Here is a 1080-nt window from a genome sequence, read left to right as displayed (position 1 = left end):
CTTTCGTGTTTTTTTGGTTTTTTTTTTGCTGGTAATTTCCGTGTTTGCAATCCTATTTTTGAGGAAGTTTCTCACATCCGATAAACCACGTCCCTGCGTCCAGTCACCCGTAGAGGAACAGGGCTGGCCGGCCGGCGGGAGGTGGGGACAGAGGTGGCCTCCCAGGAGGTGGGGACAGAAGTGACCTCCCAGGAGGTGGGGACACGGTGGACACGGTGTGACAAGGGGAAACTGAGGCAGCAGCTCCAGCTGTGGTGCTCTGTTTGCACCCCTGATCTGGGGGGGCCGCAGGGGGTGGGATGGGGGTGACATGAGGGTGGTGACACCCCCAGGGAGTGTCACACACCTTGTCCTGCTCTGCAGGTGATCTCCATGGTGATGGTGGCCGTGGGGGTGTACGCCCGGCTGCTGAAGCACGCAGGTGAGCTTTGGGGGTTCCCATCCCCGCAGGATCCGTGCCAGTCACATTGTGGGGTGGCATTTGGGATCCTGGGGACGCTGGTGACACCTCGCTGTGACAGAGGCGGCCATGGCGTGCCTGGCGGTGGATCCTGCCATCCTGCTCATCATGGTGGGCGTCCTCACCTTCCTCATCACCTTCTGCGGCTGCGTGGGCTCCTTGCGGGAGAACATCACCCTGCTGCAGGCGGTGAGGCCCTCCTGGGGACCCTGGTGGCATCTTGGTGGCATCTCCGTGTCTCTCCTGTGGTCCCTTCATTGTCACGCTCCTCATCCCGCAGTTCTCCGTCTGCCTGACCATCATCTTCCTCCTGCAGCTGGCGGCCGGCGTGCTGGGCTTCGTTTTCTCTGATAAGGTACTGAGGGGTGGGTGACCCCAATCCTGTCCTGTTGGTGACCCCAATCCTGTCCTGTTGGTGACCCCAATCCTGTCCTGTTGGTGACAACCTCGCTGATGTCCCCTGTGTGTCCCCAGGCACGTGGGAAGGTCAGCGAGATCATCAACGGGGCCATCGTGCATTACCGGGATGACCTGGACCTGCAGAACCTCATTGATTTCGGGCAGAAGGAGGTGACTGGGAGGGGTCTGGAGGGTTGGGATTTCCCCCCAAGGGACAAGGA

The 1080-nt window shown here is 60.6% G+C and overlaps 1 protein-coding gene across 1 annotated transcript; it reads left to right on the top strand.

Moving 5' to 3' along the window:
• Positions 1 to 337: 337 nt before the first annotated feature.
• Positions 338 to 1066, top strand: TSPAN33 (tetraspanin 33; the record flags this gene model as incomplete). Its single annotated transcript, XM_057388051.1, has 4 exons — positions 338 to 421; positions 522 to 649; positions 741 to 815; positions 935 to 1066. Coding segments are annotated over exons 1-4 (384 nt in total), but the record flags the coding sequence as incomplete, so codon positions are not given.
• Between the last annotated feature and the right edge of the window lie 14 nt (positions 1067 to 1080).

This window comes from Malurus melanocephalus, unplaced genomic scaffold (genome assembly GCF_030028575.1).
Source record: "Malurus melanocephalus ecotype Western Australia unplaced genomic scaffold, MMel_1.1 scaffold_1523, whole genome shotgun sequence".
Lineage (NCBI taxonomy): Eukaryota > Metazoa > Chordata > Aves > Passeriformes > Maluridae > Malurus > Malurus melanocephalus.
Note: the sequence above shows the minus strand (reverse complement) of the source record. Positions and strands in the feature narration are given on the sequence as shown.